The 21,107-nt window shown below is 41.3% G+C and overlaps 1 protein-coding gene and 1 long non-coding RNA gene across 2 annotated transcripts; one reads left to right on the top strand and one right to left on the bottom strand.

Annotated features, from left to right (window-relative positions):
• Window positions 1–1,244: 1,244 nt before the first annotated feature.
• Window positions 1,245–15,398, bottom strand: LOC308530454. Its single transcript, XR_013996850.1, has 4 exons — window positions 15,244–15,398; window positions 12,319–12,445; window positions 11,959–12,054; window positions 1,245–3,436 (listed from the first exon to the last, which is right to left on the bottom strand). It is a non-coding gene; the product is annotated as an uncharacterized lncRNA (long non-coding RNA).
• A 506-nt stretch (window positions 15,399–15,904) lies between these two features.
• On the top strand, window positions 15,905–16,075 carry LOC308530453 (small ribosomal subunit protein uS14-like; the record flags this gene model as incomplete). Its single annotated transcript, XM_081107119.1, has 1 exon — window positions 15,905–16,075. One exon carries the CDS (start codon window positions 15,905–15,907, stop codon window positions 16,073–16,075), a length of 171 nt encoding a protein of 56 aa, XP_080963245.1.
• Between the last annotated feature and the right edge of the window lie 5,032 nt (window positions 16,076–21,107).

The raw sequence follows: 21,107 nt of genomic DNA, 5'->3' as shown, positions 1-21,107 counted from the left end.
AAAATGAGGAAAAAGAAACAACACACCCCAAAATAATCAGTGACTAGATAACATCTCAACAATCTAATAACATTTATTGACAATTCATCTGATAACAAAATTCAGTTTTATTACACCCTTTTATCTCGTTAATCCTCACGCGAGGATATTTTTCCCATTTTTATTTTTTTTCTAAAGAGAGTGTAAGGGAAGAAAGAGGAGTAACCTGTAACCCTGAGAATCCAACTCATGACCCCTTGCTTCAAGGGCCAATGCTCTAACCACTAAGCACACCAGCAGGGCTATTACACACACTTTTGTAACTTTAGGGAGTTAATTACTTTAAAAAACCAGGAGACTAAAAAAGTTCAAATAAAACTTGATAGTTTTTTCAAAGCATGATTACCTAAAGCAGGCGCTTTGACATTGAACATAAATGTCACACCACAATGGGAATGTCTGGATATATCATCATCCAAAGACAATTAAATAGTAAAATATGTTTGCTTTTACTAATATAAAATTTAAATTTTGTTTTGTTTTTAAGAACATTACTTATTTAGTTAAATATAAGTGTACATTCAGAAAAAAATATTTATTTCTATTTAGACTGCATACTTATTAAAGTCTCAAAACTACAGTGCATATATAGCAATAATGCATACAGAAAACTTTTGTGAAATTAAACTTTTCATATAATTTTAAATATTATTGCAAGTGTTACATATGTCCCCTTTTTTCCACCATTGACCCCCTGCAGCCCCCCACCCCCTGCCTTCACCACCCTATTGTCTGTGTCCATGGGTTATGAATATATGCATACAAGTCCTTTGGTTGATTACCTCTCACCCACCCACCCTCCCACCACCTTCCTGAGAAGTTTCCACACTTTGTTTCATGCTTCCATGTCTCTGGATCCACCCTGTTCATCAGTTTACTTGTTACTTAGATTTCAAATATGAGTGAGATCATGTAATATTTATCCTTCTATGACTGACTTACTTCACTTACCATGATACTCCCCAGGTCCCTCCATGCTGTCTTAAAGGGTAAGAGATTCTTCTTTTTTTATGCTGCATAGTATTCCTTCATATAAATGTTCCACAGCTTTTTTATCCACTCATCTGATTAGTCCATTATGTTGGTTTTACAGCATAAGGTTTCTCTTAAGTATGAGTTCACTGATGTAAAGTGAGATTGCTCTTCATAGTGAAGCCTTTTCCATATCCATTACACACATAGGGCTCCCCTCCTATATATTTTTTGCTGATGTCTGATGAGATGATTCTTCACTGTAAAACCTTTCCCACATTCACTACATACATAAGGTCGCTCTCCTGTATGAAACCGTTGATGTAAAATCAGCTGCATCTTTCTTGAGAAGCCTTTTCCACATTCACTGCATACATGGGGTTTCTCTCCTGTGTGAGTTCGCTGATATAAAATCAAAGAACTCTTCACAGTAAAGCCTTTCCCACATTGACTGCATATATATGGTTTCTCTAAAGTATGAATTCGCTGATGTACAGTGAGACTACTCTTAACGGTGAAGCCTTTTCCACATATATTACATACATAGGGCTTCTCCCCTGTATGTGTTAGCTGATGTTTGATGAGAAAACCCTTCCTGGTGAAGTCTTTCCCACACTCATTACATATATAGGGTTTCTCTCCTGTATGAGTTTGCTGATGTGTGGTGAGATGGTTCATCATGGTGAAGCCTTTCCCACATCATTACACATATATGGTTTCTCTCTTCTATGAGACCGCTGATGTAAAAGCAGCTGCATCTTCACTGGAAAACCTTTTCCACATTCACTACATACATAGGTTTTCTCTCCTGTGTGAGTTCGCTGATGTAAAATCAGAGAACGCTTCACAGTGAATCCTTTCCCACATTCATTGCACACATAGGGTTTTTCCCCTGTGTGAATTCGCTGATGTAAAATCAGAGAACTATTCACAGGAAAGCCCTTCCCACATTCACTACATACATAGGGTTTTTCTCCTGTGTGAGTTCGTTGATGTAAAATCAGAGAACTATTCACAGTGAAGCCTTTCCCACATTCATTGCACATATACGGTTTCTCTAAAGTATGAATTCGCTGATGTACATTGAGATTACCCTTCATGGTGAAGCCTTTTCCACATACATTACATACATATGGCTTCTCCCCTGTATGTGTTCGCTGATGTTCCAAGAGAAGGCTCTTTCTGCTGAAGCCTTTCTTACACTCATTACATATGTAAGGTTTCTCTCCTGTATGAGTTTGCTGGTGTCTGGTAAGACTGTTCATCAAGGCAAAGTCTTTGCCACACTCATTACATATATATGGTTTCTCTCCTGTATGAGTTCGATGATGTTCAACAAGGTGACACTTCTGGATGAAGCCTTTTCCACATTCACTGCATATATAAGGTTTCTCTCCTGTATGAATTTTCTCATGTTTACTGAGATTAGACTTTGTAGAGAAGGTCTTCCCACATAGACTGCATCCATGGGGTTTCTCTCCTGTATGAGTTTGCTGATGTATGGTAAGAGTGTACATAACAGCAAAGCCTTTCCCACATACGTTACATAAATACGGTTTCTCTCCTGTATGAGTTCGATAATGTGCAATAAAACGACACTTCTGGATGAAGCCTTTTCCACATTCACTGCATATATAAGGTCTTTCTCTTACATGAGTTTTTTCATGTTTCTTCAGATTAGACTTTGTAGAGAAGGTCTTGCCACACAAACTACATTCATGAGGTCTCTCTCCTGTATGAGTTTGCTGATGATAAATGAGGTGCCTCTTTTTGAACACTTTCCCACATTCACCACAAATATAAGGCTTCTCTCTCATCTGAGTTTTCTGATGTATACTGAGCTGTGATTTCTTGAGGAATGTTTTGTCACATTCAGTGCATTCATACTGTTTCAGTCTTGTATGAATTCTGTGATGTTCAGTGAGGCTGGATTTTCTGGAGAAGGCTTTTCCACACAGACTGCATCCATAAGATTTCTCTCTAATATGATCTCTCTGATGATGAATGAGCTGAGATATCTTGACAAAGGCTTTCCCACATTCAATACATACGTGGGCTTTCTCTATGTTGTGAGTTCTCTGTTGCTTTATAACCTGGGAATTGTTATTGATGTTTTTCATATTGACAGGAAATTTAATTTCAGTGCAAAATTGTTCATGGTTGTCATGCAGAATGCCTGTCCCATCTCCATTCAACTCAACAGAATTAGTTAAGTTACCGCTTCTGTTTTGGTTTTCAAAACATAAATTTGATTTTAAAGGTTTCTCACAAATCTCAAACATATCATGATTTTGCTTTAATAGGAAATGACCTTCACTTTGATTAACATTTGTAGATATATTATGTTCACAGCATTGTTCCACACTATTCTGAAGGCTTTGATTTTGCAAGTGATAATGCAGAGGATCGTCAACTTGCTTGAGTTCTGGGGAAAAAGGAGAACAGTAAATTCTGTAATCTCTCATAATCTTAGTTTGAAATAAAACTTTTCATAAAATGCTTTCATGTGAGTAACTATTTAGTGGCAATTCTATGTGTTGTAGAATAAGAAATATACTTGCTCTTGCCGGAGACCAATTCCAGCATGTCATAATTTCGAGAGTTTCATCAAAAGGTTGATGAGACCTGGGGACTCAACAGGGTTGAGCCACACATGTAGTCACCTGTTGGGAATGGCTGAAGTCATTTCCCCAAACCTGAATAGGAAACTGATTGTGGCTGCCGGACAGTTAAAAGGCATCTTAATCTATGTTATTGCCTCCTACTGGCCAAATACCTGAATAGCCGTAGGCTAATTCTTCCATTCTAACAATGGACTCTGTACAAATCCCTGACCCTTTGAAGTGTATATCTCTGCCTCACCTCAGGACAAATTGTGTTAATGAAAAGCATGGGGTCCTGGGGACGGAGAGAACCTAAGAAAGAACCTAAGACCTTAGACCTAAGATCTTGGATCTTAGATCCTTTAGTTAAGCTCCTCTGACCCCCAATGCCTTTCAATATTATATCTGGTCTCCGGACTCTTTATTAGTCTCTGGATTCCTATTAAATCTACACACAGCCTTCTCCAGATTCCTGAACCCTTCTTGATGCTGGGACAAGAACCCCGGCAGCAGTTCTTGACACTGCTTATAAAACCCTTGTAATTTCCTAAGTGATATGAGTATCTTTTATTATATATTTTTTAAAAAGCCTTCCAGCCCGAGCTGGTTTTGCTTAGTGGTGAGAACATCAACCTGCCAACTTAAGGGTTGCAGGTTTGATTCTGATCAATGGCATGGGTACTTTGGTTGCAGGCTCAATCCCTAGCCCTGGTCAGGGCACATGCAGGAGACAGCCAATGTATGTGTCTCTCTCAAATTGATATTTCTCTCTGTCTCTACCCTTCCCTTACTCTCTCTCAAAAAATTAATGGAACAAGTATCCTTGGGTGAGGATTAACAACAACAAAAGACGACCCTTATAATAACAGCTGAGTTTATGCTCATAAAATAACTTAGCACAGGGTTTCTACATACACTCAGGATGGAGATAGTTACCAGAAAGACCAATTGATGAGAAGGCTGGACTTTCTCAATGACCTCTGGGAAAGGAGGGAGAGACTAGGAATTGAAACTCTATAAAAACTCTTAACCAGATTTCATCATCTTCTGGGTTAGTGAACACATACATGTGCTCGATGGGTGGTTCATTCCAGTTCCATGGGAACAGAAGCTCCTATATTCAGGAATCCTTCAGACCATGCACTATGTACCTATTCATCTGTATGCTTTATAATATAAGTACTTCTCCCCTGAGGGCTGGTCTAACAAATTAATGGAACCAAAAAAAAAAAAAGCTCATGAGCACTTCCAATTTATAGCCAGTTGGTCAGAAACACAGGTGACCATATAAACTTATGATTGAAATCTGAAAGGGTATAGTCTTATGGGACTGAAATCTTAACTTGTAACATCTGACACTATATCTGTGTAGATTGTTTCAGAATAGAGTCAAATTTGTTGGGCCTCCAGGTTTAATAATTTGAAGGATAGACACCTAAAAAAAAAAAAAAGTAATAAAGGCAATCACAGTCTGTGAAACATGGTTCAAGGAGCAATGGAGATGTAAGAGGTTGAGTAAACCAGGATATACAGACTCGGGCAAAAGTAGGTTTTATAGTTGTTTATACGGAAAATCATGGAATAATTAATAGATAATAATATAAGTAGAAACCCTGTGTTTTATGTACTCACCAATAAAAACCTACTTTTGCCCTGTATTTGAAGAAAAGACAAAGTTCAATGATGGGATTGCTGAGATAAGCAGGACAAAGTTACTGAAAGTGAGGACTCAAAGATTACTCCAGGAATTATCTGGTGTGAGGCACTGGGTAGGTGGAATGCAACAAGGGATACTATTGAAGTTCAGAATAAGGGGATTTGAGTGCATTGTAGAACAAAGTTTAAGATGATTATTACATATCCAAGTACCAAGATGAAGAAATTGGTTGAATGTATAAAACTTATGAAAGGTCTATTCTGAAAATACAGGTATGGATCCTATCAACATACACAAATTCTTTAAAGAAAAAGACTGAGACTGGTTTTCTTTTTTAGTGTTTTTTTTTCTCTCCTGATAATCCACCCAAGGATATTTTTTCCATTGCTTTTTAGACAGAGTAGAAGGGAGAGACACAAGGAGGGAGGAAGAGAGAGAGAGAGATTGAGAAACATCAATGTGAGAGACACACATTAATTTGTTGCCTCCTGCACATATCCTGACCAGGGCTGGGAATTGAACCTGCAATCCAGGTATATGCCCTTGAACAGAAATCGAATTGGTGACACTTTGGGCCAATGCTCTAACCAGTAAATCATACCAGCCAGGGCTTTAATTTTTTTTTTTTTTGAGTTGCATAAAAACTGGATTTATTTTATGCTGTGGGTTTGTGGAAGAGAAAAGCAATAACCATCTTGGGTCACATTTCTGTATATCATTTTTCTTTTTTTTAAATTTATTTTATTGATTTTTTACAGAGAAGAAGGGAGAGAGATAGAGAGCCAGAAACATCGATGAGAGAGAAACATCGATCAGCTGCCTCCTGTACATCTCCTACTGGGGATGTGCCCGCAACCCAGGTACATGCCCTTGACCAGAATCGAACCTGGGACCTTTCAGTCCGCAGGCCGACGCTCTATCCACTGAGCCAAACCGGTTTCAGCACATTTCTGTATATCTTAATGTGTGAAACATTCACCTACACAACAACAGTTTGATAAAGTAAAACATATATATATATAGAGATAACAACACAAATATTCCCAGCAGATTTACTTATAATACCCCAAACCTGGAAATAACCAACATCATAGACAGATCAATAGAAAAAGTCATTATTCATAGAACACAATACTACTCGCCAATCAAAAATTAACAAGTGTTGAATCTCAAAATAACTGTATTGCATGAAGAAAACCACTATTTGTCACACAACACACCTGATAGTGCCTATAAAATTATGAAAAATTCGAACTAATCTATTGTATAGGAATCTTTAGTGGTTTTTTAAAAGTTGATTTTCAAGAGGGGTGGGGGTGGAAACCATAAATGTGAAAAACATCAATTGGTTGTCTCCCATACAAGCCCCAACCCAAAGATTGAACCCACAACCTAGGAATATTCCCTGACACCCAACAGGAGTGAACCTCCAACAATTTTATGTACAGGTCAACTCTCCAACAGAGCCACATTGGCCAGGGCTTTATTTATTCATTTTTTTACTGAAAAAAAATTTTTTTTTAAGATAGAAGAAGAAGATGGAGAGAAAGAAACATCGATATGAAAGGAAAACTTTGATCAGTTGCCTTCTGCATGCCTCTAACACAGCAGTTCTCAACCTGTGGGTCGCGACCCCTTTGGTGGTCAAACGACCCTTTTCACAGGGGTTGCCTAAGACCACCCTGCATATCAGATATTTACATGATGATTCATAACATTAGCAACATTACAGTGATGAAGTAGCAACGAAAACAATTTTATGGTTGGGGGTCACAACATGAGGAACTGTATTTAAAGGGCCAGAAGGTTGAGAACCACTGCTCTAACAGGAATTGATCCTGCAACCTGGACATGTGCCCTGACCAGAAATCTAATTGTGACTTCCTGTTTTCACCTGGTTCATAGGATGACACGCAATCACTGAGTCATACTAGCTGGGCTCCCATTGATTTTTTTGTTTTTGTTAATCCTCACCTGAAGACATTTTTTAAAAAAAGAGATTTTTATTGATTTCAGAGAGGAAGGAGTGGGAGAGAGAGATAGGAACACCAATGATGAGAGAGAATCATTGATGGGCTGTCTCCTGCACGCCCTCTACCGGGGATCAAACTGGCAACTTGGGCATGTGCTCCTGACCAGAATCAAACCTGGGAACCTTCAGTCCACAGGCCGACGCTTTATCCACTGAGCAAAACTGGCTAGGGCAAAACATTTTTCCATTGCTTTTCAGAGAGAGTAGAAGAGGGAGGGAGGGAGGAGGAAAGAGAAAGAGAAAGATCGATATGAGAGAGACACATCAACTCGTTGCCTCCCCCATACATCCGACCTGGTACGGGGAGTGAATCTGCAACTGAGGTACAATGTGCCCTTGACCGGGAATCAAACCCCTGATCCTTTGGTTTGAGGGCTGATACTCTAACCACTGTAGCACACTTGCCAGGGCTTTCCATTGATTTTTAGAGAGATTGGAAGTGAGGAGAGAAGGGGAGAAAGAGAGAGAGAGAGAGAAAGGAGAGAGAAACAGCAATGTGGGAGAGACAAATTGATTAGTTGCCTTCCACATGCCCCCCTACCAAGGGTGGGGATCAAACCTGCAACCCAGGTACGTATGCCTTTGACCAGCAATCCAATCCTGAATGCTATAACCATTGAGCGCACTGGACAGGGCATCTACCTTTTGTACTGCTGATAACTTCAAAAATATTAGGCTCTCGCCAAAACCGGTTTGGCTCAGTGGATAGAGCGTCGGCCTGCGGACTGAAGGGTCCCAGGTTCGATTCCGGTCAAGGGCATGTACCTGGGTTGCGGGCACATCCCCAGTAGGAGATGTGCAGGAGGCAGCTGATCGATGTTTCTCTCTCATCGACGTTTCTAACTCTCTATCTCTCTCCCTTCCTTTCTGTAAAAAATCAATAAAACATATTTTTTAAAAGAAAAAAAATATTAGGCTCTCAAAATGCAAGTTTTAGCCAGGCCAGTGTGGCTCAGTGGTTGAGCATCGACCCATGAACCAAGAGGTCATGGGATCCATTCCTGGTCAGGGCACATGTTCAGGTTGCAGGCTTGATCCCCAATAAGGGGTGTGTAGGAATCAGCCAGTCAATGTTTCTCTCTCATCGATGTTTCTATCTCTATCCCTCTCCCTTCCTCTCTCTAAAATCAATCAAAATGTATTTTTTTAAATGCAAATTTTAAAGAAATAAGGCAATCACAAGTATGGAACACATTAAACAGTGTTTAGGAAGGTGACAGAAACTTTCTCATCAAGACAATAGGTTATCACAGAGATCACTGAAAGATAATCTGCAATTTTTTTTTTAAATATATTTTTTATTGATTTTTTACAGAGAGGAAGGGAGAGAGATAGAGAGTTAGAAACATCGATGAGAGAGAAACATCGATCAGCTGCCTCCCGCGCATCTCCTACTGGGGATATGCCCGCAACCCAGGTACATGCCCTTGACCGGAATCGAACCTGGGACCCTCCAGTCCACAGGCTGACACTCTATCCACTGAGTCAAACCGGTTTTGGCGATCTGCAATTTTATATGACAGGAAATTTGGTTACCTGGGAGGAAGTGTCATTTGAACATGATGGGAAAATAATAAATTTTCTTTTTATATCCTAGCAAAGAATAGTCTGAAAATGCAAACAATACCATTTAGTAAATAATAAAAGAGAATCTCATACTTAGGAACAAACTTAAGAAAAGGAACTGTAAAACTTTTTTTTTTTTTTTAATGAGACCTAAGAAATTAAAGACCAAATTAGAGCCCTAGTCGGTTTAGCTAAATGGATAGAGCTTCAGCTTGTGGACCCAAGGGTCCCAGGTTTGATTCCAATCAAGGTCACGTACCTCAGTTGCAGGCTCCTCCCGACCACAGCCTGGTGGGGCTTGTGCAGGCGGCAACCAACTGATGTGTTTCTTTCAATATACTATAACCCAGTGAATCATATTTAATTTAATTACATGTTTTAAATAGGTAAATTGTATGGTCTGTGAATTTAATCTAAGTAAAACCATTAAAAATATGATGTGGCCCTGCCGGTGTGACTCAGTGGTTGAGTATCGACCTATGAACCAGGAAGTCATGGTTCAATTGCCAGTTTGGGCACATGCCCAGGTTTTTAAATTTTTATTTATTTAAATTTAAATTCTTTATTGTTTAAAGTATTACATAAGTCTCCTTTTTCCCACATTGACCTCTCCCCGGCTGCTCCCACTCCCCAGCACATGCCCTCACCCCCCTCTACTGTCTGTGTCCATAGGTTATGCTCATATGCATGCATACAAGTTCTTTAGTTGATCTCTTCCACCCTCTCCCCTGCCTTCCCTCTTAGGTTGGATGGTCTGTTTGATGCTTCTATGTCTCTGGATCTATTTTTGTTCATCAGTTTATGTTGTTCGTTATATTCCACAAATGAGTGAAATCATGTGATATTTATCTTTCTCTGATTATGCCTAGGCTTTGAGCTCATTCCCCAGTGTGAGACGTGAGACGTGCAGGAGGCAGCCGATCAATGATTCTCTCTCATCATTGATGTTTCTAGCTCTCTCCCCCTCTCCCTTCCTCTCTGAAATCAATAAAAAAATATTTTTAAAACATATAATGTGAAAACAAAAGCTTTAAAAAATGCATGCAGCCATTCATTTTCTAAGAATGAAGAAAAATCTGAATTAGGAAAACTGGGAAATAAGTCACATGAAGCAGTTATGATGTAGGTTGGGCTGAAACTCACGTAGCATGCTAACAAGATCTTTTCTACTTAATCGAATGAAATGGTAGAGACCTTTAAGAAGAGAGCTAAACATGGAAAGAACATCCCAAGTGATGCCACGATGGACAGAATTGAAAATGTATAGTGCAGGAAAACAACCTAAATTTAAAATAGAATGGAGGAAAGATGATTGCTGCTCTCACACACAAAAAAAGAGAAGTCATAGGCCAGCTGCCATGATGATGAGTAAAATACATAGAAAGAAAGTGGACATTAGACAATTTTTTTCTACCTCCACGCCCCTCCATCCCTACCCCAACCCCACTGCACTCAAGATTTTGGCTTTAGGGAAGAGTGAACAGCATGAGTACCTTTATTCGACCACTAAACAGTGGATTTATTGTTTGCCTTTCTTTTCTGAACTTTCACCTTTCCTCCCCACCCAAAGAATTACATCTTCTACATCTAGAAAGATCCATTCACACCAATTTCCCCCAATCTCTCATTTGGTCCAGGACTTAATTAATTAGCTTCATTGATTACCCTTGCCTTTTTTTCCCCTTTTAATCCTGCCCTATGTGTAGCTTTGGGCCAAACTTCTCATGAAAACTGATCCTTCAAATGAATTTCTGATGATCTCTATGCTACCTGCTAGGAACATCTGAATCTCAGTTCAGACTCAAACTGGAAAACAGTTATATGGACTAGTAAATTTTACCAAACACTAAATGTACACATTTCTTAAAGTAAAACAGGCCAATAAAAATATCTTCCAAATTGAACTTGACCCAAACAGATGAATCTTCCTGGTTCAATTCCAGATACAAAATTGTTTTGATTTTCAACCTCATCTCAAGATGTTTAGAGAGGAAACCAGTTAAAGACACCCAAATCTATTAGTTCTATTTCCAGGTCTCTGGCAGATTCTCCATTAGACAATACTGAGGGAGTAGTCAATTTGGGAGTCCATTTCACAGAACAGAAAGAGGTCAACTCATGGGAATAGAGGAGATGTTTAATATTGATGAGAACTGAGTATGAAGAACCTTGATGGGACCAAGGCAAAGAACACATAAATGCACTGTGAAAATGAGATCACGGGGACCCACCATCCAAGATGGGGTTGGATGTTATGAAGGAAAATCACTATTTTCCAACAGAGCAGGTAAGCCCTGTCGTAAGGAAAAAATGATGAATTGTCTGGCTCTGTGGATGAGTGTTGACCTATGAACCAGGAGGTCACAGTTCAATTCCCAGTCAGGGCACATGCCCGGGTTGCAGGCTCAATCCCCAGTGTGGGGTGTGAGGAGGCAGCTGATCAATGATTTTTTCTCATCACTGATGTTTCTGTCTCTTCCTTCCTCTCCCTTCCTCTCTGAAGTCAATAAAATATATATGAAGAAAAAGGTGATGAATTCAAAGTTCTGTCTTTCCAGAGAGGCCTGGAAAGTGGAATTTCATAGCAAGAGAGGTGCTAACATAGGCAGAGACAGTGTGGCTGTGGATAAAGAAATAAAAAAGATCTGAGAATCGCCCTGACCAGACTGAAGGGTCCCAGGTTCGATTTTGGTCAAGGGCATGTACCTTCGTTGTGGGCACATCCCCAGTGGGAGGTGTGCGGGAGGCAGCTGATCAATGTTTCTCTCTCATTGATGTTTTGGATTCTCTATCCCTCTCCCTTCCTCTCTGTAAAAAATCAATAAAATATATTTTTTAAAAAAAAGATCTGGGAATCATAGGGCAAAGAAAACCACACAAACAAAAACAAGAGTAGAAAAAATAAATGGGTCAGAGCTCAGAAGAGACAAATGGGGTATGTTATATTCCAAATTTTTACAAAGAAAAAAAGGGTTCTCATATGTGGCAGAATGGTTTGAGTTTCCTCATTCACTGTCACTGCTCTGATGCCATTTCTGACTAGAATGTGACTTCCCGGCCGCCCACCTTGCTGGCTCTCACCCCCTCACCTGGAAAGACTGGACAGTGGAGTTCATCTTGTACTATCCACAGTTCCTCCCCTCGTTCTAATTTGGAGAGCACGTCTGGTTTGGGGGCTTGATATCCTGCGCAAGAAAAAAATGACAAAAGACTTAGACATACTGAATTGGGTGGGATTTGTCAAGAAGGGAGAATGAAGAGTTTTTACAGCTAACACAATACTTTTTCTATTAGGAGAGGGGACATTATAATATCTTGCGTGGGGCAAGAGAAGGATCTGAGATTGCATCATGTCAGAGAACTAGAGTTATTCTGAAAGTTAAGCAGCTGAGAAAGGAAAAAGCCACTAACAGGGCAGCGTCTGAGTGACACAGGGAAGTTGTCCTCACCCAGGGCCATTAGGTGGCTGTAGTTCTCCATCATCACGTCCCTGTACAGGTCCTTCTGATCAGGGTCCAGGAGTTGCCACTCCTCTGAGGTGAACTCCACGGCCACATCGTGAAATGTCAGGGATTCCTGTAACAACAACATGCTGTTTAATGGAATGAAGTCTTTTTTAAAAATATATATATTTATATTTAGTGTTGACAGTATTACAGATGTATCCCATTTTCCCTTCGACAGATACATTCCTTTTAAAAATATATATATAGAGGAGAACCAAGATGGCGGCATAGGTTAACGCCGGAGTTTGCTGCTTTGAACAACTACTTCAAAAGTGAAACCAAAAAACGGAAGGGACATCACCCAGAACCACAGGAACGCTGGCTGAGTGGAAGTCCTACAACTAGGAGGAAAGAGAAACGCATACGGACACTCAGAGGAGGCGCAGTGCTCAAGTCAAATTCTGAGGTGCAGAGTGCGCGGAGCAGGCTGGCGGCGGAGGGCGCGGTTGGCGTTTTCAATCGGGAGGGAGTCCCTGACTCTGAACTCCAGATACAGGGGAGTCTTTAGGGACCCAGACTCAAACGGGAGAAGCGGGACTGTCTGGCTTCGGTCAGAGCGAGTGCAGCTTTCTCTCCGAGGTTTGCAGCCATTGCTGGGACTCAGAGAGGCAGAGCCCCTGGGGACAGGACTGAGAGCCGCCATAACTGCTCTCTCTGGCCCACCCTGTTGATCCTGTGCGACCCGCCCCGCCCAAGCCCTGCACAGAGGCATTTGCCGGATAGCCTCAGGCAAAGGCTAGATTAGCACCTCCCTAGAAGACAGAAGTTCTCTCACTGCTGACACAGCTGATTCTCATAGCCACTTGGCCTGGAGGTCAAACCCTCCCTGGAATTAGCTACAACAATCAAGATTTAATTATAAGATTGCGAACAAAGACCACTAGGGGGTGCACCAAGAAAGCATAACAAAATGCGGAGACAAAGAAACAGGACAAAATTGTCAATGGAAGATATAGAGTTCAGAACCACACTTTTAAGGTCTCTCAAGAACTGTTTAGAAGCCGCCGATAAACTTAATGAGATCTACAAGAAAACTAATGAGACCCTCGATCTTATATTGGGGAACCAACTAGAAATTAAGCATACACTGACTGAAATAAAGGATAATATACAGACTCCCGACAGCAGACCAGAGGAGCGCAAGAATCAAGTCAATGATTTGAAATGCGAGGAAGCAAAAAACACCCAACCGGAAAAGCAAAATGAAAAAAGAATCCAAAAATGCGAGGATAGTGTAAGGAGCCTCTGGGACAGCTTCAAGCGTACCAACATCAGAATTATAGGGGTGCCAGAAGATGAGAGAGAGCAAGATATTGAAAACCTATTTGAAGAAATAATGACAGAAAACTTCCCCCACCTGGTGAAAGAAATAGACTTACAGGTCCAAGAAGCGCGGAGAACCCCAAACAAAAGGAATCCAAAGAGGACCACACCAAGACACATCATAATTAAAATGCCAAGAGCAAAAGACAAAGAGAGAATCTTAAAAACAGCAAGAGAAAGAAACTCAGTTACCTACAAGGGAATACCCATACGACTGTCAGCTGATTTCTCAACAGAAACTTTGCAGGCCAGAAGGGAGTGGCAAGAAATATTCAAAGTGATGAATACCAAGAACCTACAACCAAGATTACTTTATCCAGCAAAGCTATCATTCAGAATTGAAGGTCAGATAAAGAGCTTCACAGATAAGGAAAAGCTAAAGGAGTTCATCACCACCAAACCAGGATTATATGAAATGCTGAAAGGTATCCTTTAAGAAGAGGAAGAGGAAGAAAAAGGTAAAGATACAAATTATGAACAACAAATATGCATCTATCAACAAGTGAATCTAAGAATCAAGTGAATAAATAATCTGATGAACAGAATGAACTGTTGATTATAATAGAATCAGGGACATAGAAAGGGAATGGACTGACTATTCTTGAGGGGGAAAGGGGTGTGGGAGATGCGGGAAGAGGCTGGACAAAAATCGTGCACCTATGGATGAGGACAGTGGGTGGGGAGTGAGGGCGGAGGGTGGGGCGGGAACTGGGAGGAGGGGAGTTATGGTGGGGGGGGAAGAGGAACAAATGTAATAATCTGAACAATAAAGATTTAATTAAAAAAAATATATATATATTTATTGATTTCAGAGAGGAAGAGAGGAGAGATAGAAACATCAATGATGAGAGAGAATCATTGATCAGCTGCCTCCTGAACACCCCTCACTGGGGATCGAGCAGCAACCCACGCATGTGCCCTTGGCCAGAATCGAACCTGGGATCCTTCAGTCCGCAGGCTGACGCTTTATCCACTGAGGCAAGCCTGCTAGGGCAAAGGCGTGAAGTCTTTTAAGATGCTATGGAAAAAATGTTATTTTTGTGATCATTTTCACTTTATACGTTGCATCTATATAGTGAATGGTGTTTTATTTTATATACAGTGGAATAACCACATGCCTCATAAAATACTATTTTATAATTGTTCATTCATCTATGAATTCATCCAATTAGGTGTTACTATAATGTAAAGAAGTTAAATTTTTTTGTTAGCCTAGAAACACCTTTCATATATTCTAAGTTATATATTTGAGACTATATATATTTTTTTTCCAGATTAATGAAGGTGTATTTTTTTAAATCCAAACCCAAGAATTTATTTATTATTATTATTATTTTACTGATTTATGAGAGAGAAGAAGGGAAAGGGAGAGACACAGAGAGAGAAACATCTTTTGGCTGCTTCCCTTATGTGCCCCTGACTGGGAATTGAATCTGAAACCTTTTTGGTGTACAGACCAATTGTGCCAATCGGCTGGGCATGAAGTTGGTTTTTATAGACTTCTGCAAATCCGTTACTGAAGAAAGAGAAAACAAACCCAATCACCTGAGCCTGGAGCATGTTCTTCTGTTCTTTGAAAAGAGCTGGTAACTAGGAGGCTCTGTCTTGGTGTGTTCGGGGTCTGCTCTAAACTTCTGCTCAGAAATCTGTCTTCAGTCAGGTATGTCCCAGGAAATGCTGCAGCTTCCCCCTGCTTCTTCCTAGAATAAAAGAACATTATTCTATTGTTCCTGGTGTCATCTTAAGATACGTCCAAACCTGTAGAGAATTTTTCTGAGTTTATTTAAATCAAACTGAAAACAACTGCCAGGAAGCAAAATAAGAACGGATTAAGACTGCTTTACAGAACAGCAGTTCTGCACCTTATTTTATACATCAGAATCAAAGAAAAGGAGGGTTACATCAAATCCACTGGTGAGAGATTAGGGAAGGGAGAGAAAGCAAAGCAGGGAATTCTCTAGGACTGGGTAAAAAGTAAAAGAAGTAGACACATATTTCTTCTACGAATGTGGGATAGGACAGTTGACAGTTAATAATTAATGTGATAATAATAACAATGATGAGCTCTGAAATCGCTTGCTCTATGGGAGATTGGGTCCTGAGGGGTCTGGAAAAAAAATTTAACCCGACATTCCAAAGGTATGTTATCTTTGATGCAAAAAGACAATGGACAGCCTGTTTGCTTCATTGCTACAAAGAGCGTCAGATGGGTCACCAGCAGCTCTACTGGAGCCATCTGAGGAAATTCGGCCAGGGTTCTCATTCTTGCTGTGTTTGCTCAAACCTCCACGGTCTGATCCGGAAATACGGCCTCAACCGGTGCCGCCAGTGTTTCGGTCAGTATGCGAAGAACATAGGATTCATTAAGTTGGACTAAGTGAACGTCCATGAATGAGTCATTTAAGACATATACCTTATGACAGAATGCTATCTCTTTTTACATAAAAAAAAAAAACCTTCAAAAAAAAAAAAAGACAATGGACAGGCTCAGTTAAGGCATACAATGACTCAGTGGATTGAGTGTTGTCCCATGCACCAAGAGGTTGCTGGTTCGATTCCTGGTCAAGGCCTGCAAGAGGCAGCAGATTGATGTTTCTCTACCTTTGAGGTTTCCATCTTCTCTCCCACTCCTTTCCGCTCTGAAATGAATAAAACTATATATATATATATATACATATATATATATATATTTTAAAGAATGGAATTGGAGAGAAACCAAGATGGCAGCATAGATAAACACCGGAGTTTGCTGCCTCGAACAATCACTTCAAAAATACAACTAAAAGACGAAACGGACATCATCCAGAACCGCAGGAAGGCTGGCTGAGTGGAAGTTCTACAACTAGGAGGAAAGAGAAAAGCATTCCGAGACTCAGAGGAGGCGCAGTGCTGAAGTCAAATACTAAGGTGCAGAGTGCATGCGGAGTGGGCTGGCGGCTCAGGGCGTGGTTGTCGTTTTCAATCGGGAGGGAGTCTCAGGCTCTGAGCTCCAGTTCCGGGCAAGTTTCTAGGGATCCAGACTCATACGGGAGAAGGGGGACTGTCTGGCATCGGTCAGAACCCTAGGGCAGCTTTCTCTCCAAGGGGCTTGCAGCGATTACCGGGACACTGAGAAGCAGAACCTCTGAGGGCAAGACTGAGAGCAGCCATAACTGCTAACCCCGCCCTGTTGATCCCATGGGACCCGCCCCGCCCAAGCCCTGCAGGGAGACTTTTGCTGGATAGCCTCAGGCAAAGGCTAGATTAGCACCTCCCTAGAGATCCAGGAGCCAGGAAGCCCAGAGGTCAGAGTGGGACCATCAGTTTGCAGCTCCATGGAACCATAAAAGACACACTCAGGGGGCAGACTCAGTGAGCACCAAAGCCCCACCGAAGCAAGTCTAGCCCCAGAGGGGTGTCTCCAGCACAGAAGTTCTCCCACTGCAGACATAGCTGATTCTCACAGCCAATTGGCCCGGAGGTCAATTCCTCACAGTGATAACTACAACAATCAAGGCTTAATTACAACAAGACTGTGCACAAAGCCCACAAGGGGGTGCACCAAGAGTGTCTACCTCAGGTAATTGGGACACTTAGCACTCTATCAACACAGCGAAGCATAAAAAATGACGAGACAAAGAAACAGGACACAAACGACAGAATTGGAGGAAAGCAAACTACTGGATATAGAGTTCAAAACCACACTTTCAAGGTCTTTAAAGAACTGTCTAGAAGCCGCCGATAAATTTAATAAGGCCCTCGAAAAGACTGGTGAGACCGCTGATAAATGTAGTGAGATCTTCAAGAAGACTGGTGAAACCCTCGATGTTGTGATAAAGAACCAACTAGAAATTAAGCATACACTGACTGAAATAAAGAATATTATACAGACTCCCGCGCTAACCGGTTTGGCTCAATGGATAGAGTGTCAGCCTGCAGACTGAAGGGTCCCAGGTTCGATTCCGGTCAAGCGCATGTACCTTGGTTGCGGGCACATCCCCAGTAGGGAGTGTGCAGGAGGCAGCTGATGGATGTTTCTCTGTCATCGATGTTTCTAACTCTCTATCCCTCTCCTTTCCCCTCTGTAAAAAAATCAATAAAATATATATTTTTTTAAAAAGAATATTATACAGACTCACAACAGCAGAACAGAGGATCGCAAGAATCAAGTCAAAGATTTGAAATACGAGGAAGCAAAAAACACCCAACCGGAAAAGCAAAATGAAAAAAGAATCCGAAAATACGAAGATAGTGTAAGGAGCCTCTGGGACAGCTTCAAGCATACCAACATCCGAATTATAGGGGTGCCAGAAGAAGAGAGAGAGCGATACTGAAAACCTATTTGAAGAAATAATGACAGAAAACTTCCCCTACCTGGTGAAAGAAATAGACTTACAAGTCCAGGAAGCGCAGAGAACCCCAAACAAAAGGAATCCAAAGAGGACCACACCAAGACACATCATAATTAAAATGCCAAGAGCAAAAGACAAAGAGAGAATCCTAAAAGCAGCAAGAGAAAGAAAATCAGTTACCTACAAGGGAGTACCCATACAACTGTCAGCTGATTTCTCAACAGAAACTTTGCAGGCCAGAAGGGAGTGGCAAGAAATATTCAAAGTGATGAATACCAAGAACCTACAGCCAAGACTACTTTATCCAGCAAAGCTATCATTCAGAATTGAAGGCCAGATAAAGAGCTTCACAGATAAGAAAAAACTAAAGGAGTTCATCACCACCAAACCAGTATTATATGAAATGCTGAAAGATATCCTTTAAGAAGAGGATGAAGAATAAAAAGGTAAAGATACAAATTATGAACAACAAACATGCATCTATCAACAAGTGAATCTAAAAATCAAGTGAATAAATAATCTGATGAACAGTATGAACTGGTGATTGTAATAGAATCAGGGACATAGAAAGGGAATGGACTGACTATTCTTTGGCGGGGGGGAAGAGGTGTGGGGGTGAGGGAAGAGATTGGACAATAATCGTACACCTATGGATGAGGACAGTGGGTGGGGAGTGAGGGCGGAGGGTGGGGTGGGAACTGGGTGGAGGGGAGTTATGGTGGGAAAAAAGAGTAACTAATGTAATAATCTGAACAATAAAGATTTAATTAAAAATAAATAAATAAATAAAAAGAATGGAATCAGCCAAATATCCTACTATAGACAGTGATTTAAAAAGCCCTAGCTGGGCCCTGGCCAGTTTTGCCTAGTGGATAGAGGGTTGGCCTGCAGACTGAAAGGTCCCAGGTTCGATTCCGGTCAAGGGCATGTACCTTGGTTGCGGGCACATTCCCAGTGGGTGGTGTGCAGGAGGCAATTGATCGATGTTTCTCTAACTCTCTATCCTTCTCCTTTCCTCTCTGTAAAATTTCAATAAAATATATATATATATATTTTTTTTTTTTAAATATATTTTATTGATTTTTTACAGAGAGGAAGGGAGAGAGTTAGAGAATAGAAACATCGATGAGAGAGAAACATTGATCAGCTGCCTCCTGCACATCTCCCACTGGGGATGTGCCCGCAACCAAGGTACATGCCCTTGACCGGAATCGAACCCGGGACCCTTCAGTCCGCAGGCCGACGCTCTATCCACTGAGCCAAACCAGTTTCGGCAAAATATATTTTTAAAAAAGAAAAAAAAAAGCCCTAGCCAGGCCCTAGGCCAGTTTTGCTCAGTGAATAGAGTATTGGTCTGTGGATTGAAGGGTCTAGGGGTCAATTCCAGTCAAGGGCATGTACCTTGGTTGCAGGCTCAACTCCCCGGGCACATGGGGGAGGCAACCAATCAATGTCTCTCTCACATCAGTGTCTCACATCGATGTTTCTCTCTCTCTGTGTCTCTATCCCCCCCCCCCTCCACTCTCTCTAAAATTAATGGAAAAATATCCTCCAGTGAGGTTTAACAACAACAACAAAAAAGTAAATGTCCTTCATAGCTTCAACTAGGTTTTCAGAGCTTCTCCCAGGTCTGCAGTTTCTTCAAGTCAACCAGCCTAAATTAAGAATCAACATCCCATAGAGACATGTTTTAGGGTGGGAAATGCTCCCCTTCATACTCAAGGAATTGTGTATTTAAAAGAGAAAATTCTTTCCCAGAAACGACTAACAGATTGTCACATATATAGCTGGTTAGAACTGTGTCATGTACCTAAGCTCATTTCACATTGATTCAATCACTAGCAATGGGAATTGGAACCACCAAGGTTGTCTAACACAGATCAATACTTACTAATACACTGGCATATGGGTCATGCTACCAAAGGGATGGGTATTACATAAAATGGAGATTCAGTTAGCAAAGAAATACCTATGAACATATGACAGGCAAATAGGCAACAGTGTCTGCTGCTATATACTCAGAGATGAGTTCAGGCATTGTGTTGGCAAACATTGTCTGAAAGAGAGATGAACATTTTCCAATTTGCAAACTAAAACCTATATCACAACAACCCAGTTTTGCCTTTGCAGCGAGAAAAGTGCCAAAGAGGATACATGACAAAGGCATGTTGTTGGTTTATCTTCTGAATTTGTAGTCAGTCAACTACTAGATTAAAAGTTAAGCCCTAACTGGTTTGGCTCAGTGAATAAAGCGTTGGCCTGCAGACTGGAGGGTCCCAGGTTTGATTCCGGCCAAGGGCATGTACCTTGGTTGCGGGCACATCCCCAGTAGGAGGTGTGCAGGAGGCGGCTGATCAATGTTTCTCTCTCATCGATGCTTCTAACTCTCTATCCCTCTCCCTTCCTCTCTGTAAAATATCAATAAAATATATTTTAAAAATAAAAATAAAAGTTAAAACACACACACACACACACACACACACACACACACACACACACACACAGAAAGATTGGAAATAGTACCCTGGGTCCTAAGGCCTTCGGTCCCAACAGCAGCCGAGGCTTTAACCTTAAACACCAATAATCCGCCGCGTCCAAAACTTCACCCTCACAAACCTCTCCGGACCACGGACACCGGTCACACTTCCTTTATTAAACAGAAACCTGGGTCGGACACCCGCATGGGACGGCCACCCGCACAGGCCCCCAAATCTCTAAGCTGCCTACCAAAAAAACCCCAACCTGAACTCGACTCCGCCAATCTTCCTAAATGCCTCCGAGATCCCTTACAGGTGGGGTGCCCTGCAGAACCCCAGACCCCGACAGTGAGGACAAGGGCGTGATCTCTACAGACTCTTCATCTGGGCACCGGCCCCGGGGGCACCCCGACCATAGAACGATGCCTCTGGTTCCCTTCAAATACCTCAAATCCCGTGTCCATGTAGTTCCCCTTAGCAACCTCCTCTCGGGCGCTCCTACCCTCCCCCTCCGACCCAGGTGATCATTCCAAGCTCCTCACGACACCACGTGCACACGTCACACTGAAAGAAACAAAACTTCTACTGTGATGGAAACACG

This window comes from Myotis nattereri, assembly GCF_964212035.1.
Source record: "Myotis nattereri genome assembly, chromosome: 15".
In the NCBI taxonomy this organism is placed as follows: domain Eukaryota; kingdom Metazoa; phylum Chordata; class Mammalia; order Chiroptera; family Vespertilionidae; genus Myotis; species Myotis nattereri.
The sequence above is the reverse complement of the archived record's forward strand: the minus strand, read 5'-3'. Positions and strand labels throughout refer to the sequence as shown.